General features: G+C 47.8%; 1 protein-coding gene across 1 annotated transcript; it reads right to left on the bottom strand.

Moving 5' to 3' along the window:
* Positions 1 to 6: 6 nt before the first annotated feature.
* Positions 7 to 2,398, bottom strand: LOC144477753 (uncharacterized; the record flags this gene model as incomplete). The annotated part of the gene is made up of 2 exons (XM_078195493.1): positions 7 to 403; positions 496 to 2,398. A coding segment is annotated over one exon (1,887 nt), but the record flags the coding sequence as incomplete, so codon positions are not given.
* Between the last annotated feature and the right edge of the window lie 7 nt (positions 2,399 to 2,405).

Consider the following 2,405-nt stretch of genomic DNA (forward strand, 5'->3'; position numbering starts at 1 on the left):
CGGTTCTTTATTATTCGTTCTGCGACGATAGACTCGTAGCGCGAAATATTTAGGGGACTAGACTCGCGAGATATTGGTCTTTTAACGGTACTATGATGAATGGTGTAATAACACGCTACCAAAGATAGTGGATCATTAACCGAAGCCGTGGAGTGATACCGGTGTCGTCGACAATCGATGGTGCACCGGGGATGATTCATGGTTACACCTCGGGTAGAGAAGACAAATAGCTAACCCGGCTGAAAAATTCGTAACCAACCGATATAGTAACAACATTTTTATTCTCACTACATTGTTTCCTTCCACCAAAGATCATTTTACGACGTCGCGTCCAGCGTGACGGTGCGCAGTCTAATAGTTGCTCGATCTTCAGCTGCAGTCTGTTACCAGTCGACGATGGTGTCTGTAACAACACGCCCGGCAGTATGTGTAACTGATTAAAAAAAAAATTCGATTAATAGGTAGAGGAGAATATGAAATATTTGAAATACTTACGGTGAAGAGTTCAGAGTCAGGTTAGGTACGGTGACCTTTCGCAGAACACAAATGACGGATTCACGATGCAGAATGGAGTAAAGTCTATGGTAGAAGGGGTGACGCCATCTGAGCCTGGCGATCTGTTAGTGGCAGGTTTCTTTGATACAGAATCGCTGTGGGAACCACCAATGGTATTTGGCATAGGTCTGCTACTAGCTTCAGGAATTGTTTGCCCAGTTCTGGGCATAGCACTGCTGGATTCAGGACTGTTAGTTGAGGCACTGGTTGACTCCGGGCTGCTAGTCCCAGGTCCGTTTGATACAGGACCGATTGACCCGGGACCATTTGGTCCAGGACTGTTTGGTCCAAGACTGCTTGATTCGGGACTATTTTGCCCGGAACCGTTCGAACCAGGACTGGTTGGCTCAGGACTGCTTGAACGAAATCCGTTTGGCTCAAGACTGCTTGGCGCAGAACTGCTTGATCCGGGACCGTTTGGTCCAGGACTGCTTGGACTAGGAATGTTCGGTCCAAGACTGCTTGATTCGGGACTGCTTGAGCTGGGACCATTTAGCGCGGAGCCGTTTGGTCCAGGACTGCTTGAACTAGGAATGTTCGGTCCAAGACTGCTTGATTCGGGACTGCTTGACTTAGGAATGCTCAACTCGGAACTGGTTGTCTCAGGATTGGCTGAAGCGGGAATGCTCGACTCAGAACTGCTTGATCCGGGACTTGTTGACTCGGGACTGTTTGGCCTGGGACTGCTTGATGCAGGACCGTTTGTACTTGGACCATTGATCTCAGAACTGTTTGACTGAGGACTTGAAGGAGAACTGTTTAATGAAGGATTGCTGGTCGTGGGATTATTTAATTGAGGATTACTTGAACCAGGATTGTTTGATGAAGGAGTGCTTGACACGTGACTGTTTTGATCAGAGCTATTTAACTGAGCGCTGGAGGAGTCACGGGGGCTCCTTGTGTAAGGATTGCTAGTCGAAGGATTATTTAACTCTGAACTGCTGGGCTCAGGATTGTTTGACTGAGAACTGCCAGAATCAGGAGTGTGTGTTCCAGCAGTGTCTGTAACAGAATTGCCTGTACCAGAATTGCCTGTACCAGGATTGCCTGTACCAGAATTGCCTGTACCAGGATTGCCTGTACCAGAATTGCCTGTACCAGAATTGCCTGTACCAGAATTGCCTGTACCAGGATTGCCTGTACCAGAATTGCCTGTACCAGAATTGCCTGTACCAGGATTGCCTGTACCAGAATTGCCTGTACCAGAATTGCCTGTACCAGGATTGCCTGTACCAGGATTGCCTGTACCAGAATTGCCTGTACCAGAATTGCCTGTACCAGAATTGCCTGTACCAGGATTGCCTGTACCAGAATTGCCTGTACCAGGATTGCCTGTACCAGGATTGCCTGTACCAGGATTGCCTGTAACAGAATTGTCTTTGCCAGAACTGCCTGTAACAGGAACCCCGTTGCCAGGATTGCCTGTGTCGCTACTATCTCTGCCAGGATTACTTGTACCAGGATTGCCTGTAGCAGGAATATCAGTGTCAGGATTGCCTATACCAGGACTTCCTGTAACAGGAATGCTGGTGCCAGGGTTGCCTGTATCACTATTATCTGTACCAGGACTACTTGTGGCAGGATTACTTGTATCAAGATTGCTTGTGCCAGGACTACTTGACTCAAGATTATTGGACTCTGTGCTACCTGACTCTATATTACCTGATTCTGGACTATTTGACATTGAAGTGCTAGTCTGGGGATTGTTCAGCTGAGAACTACTGGAATTGGATCTGTTGGTCTCAGGACTGCTGGATTCGGAATTACTGGACTCGGAATTGGTGGTCTCAGGACTGTTAGTTACAGGATTGTTGGTTCCAGGACTATCGGTTCCAGGACTATCGGTTCCA

Source organism: Augochlora pura, unplaced genomic scaffold, assembly GCF_028453695.1.
Source record: "Augochlora pura isolate Apur16 unplaced genomic scaffold, APUR_v2.2.1 APUR_unplaced_3364, whole genome shotgun sequence".
Classification (NCBI taxonomy): Eukaryota; Metazoa; Arthropoda; class Insecta; order Hymenoptera; family Halictidae; genus Augochlora; species Augochlora pura.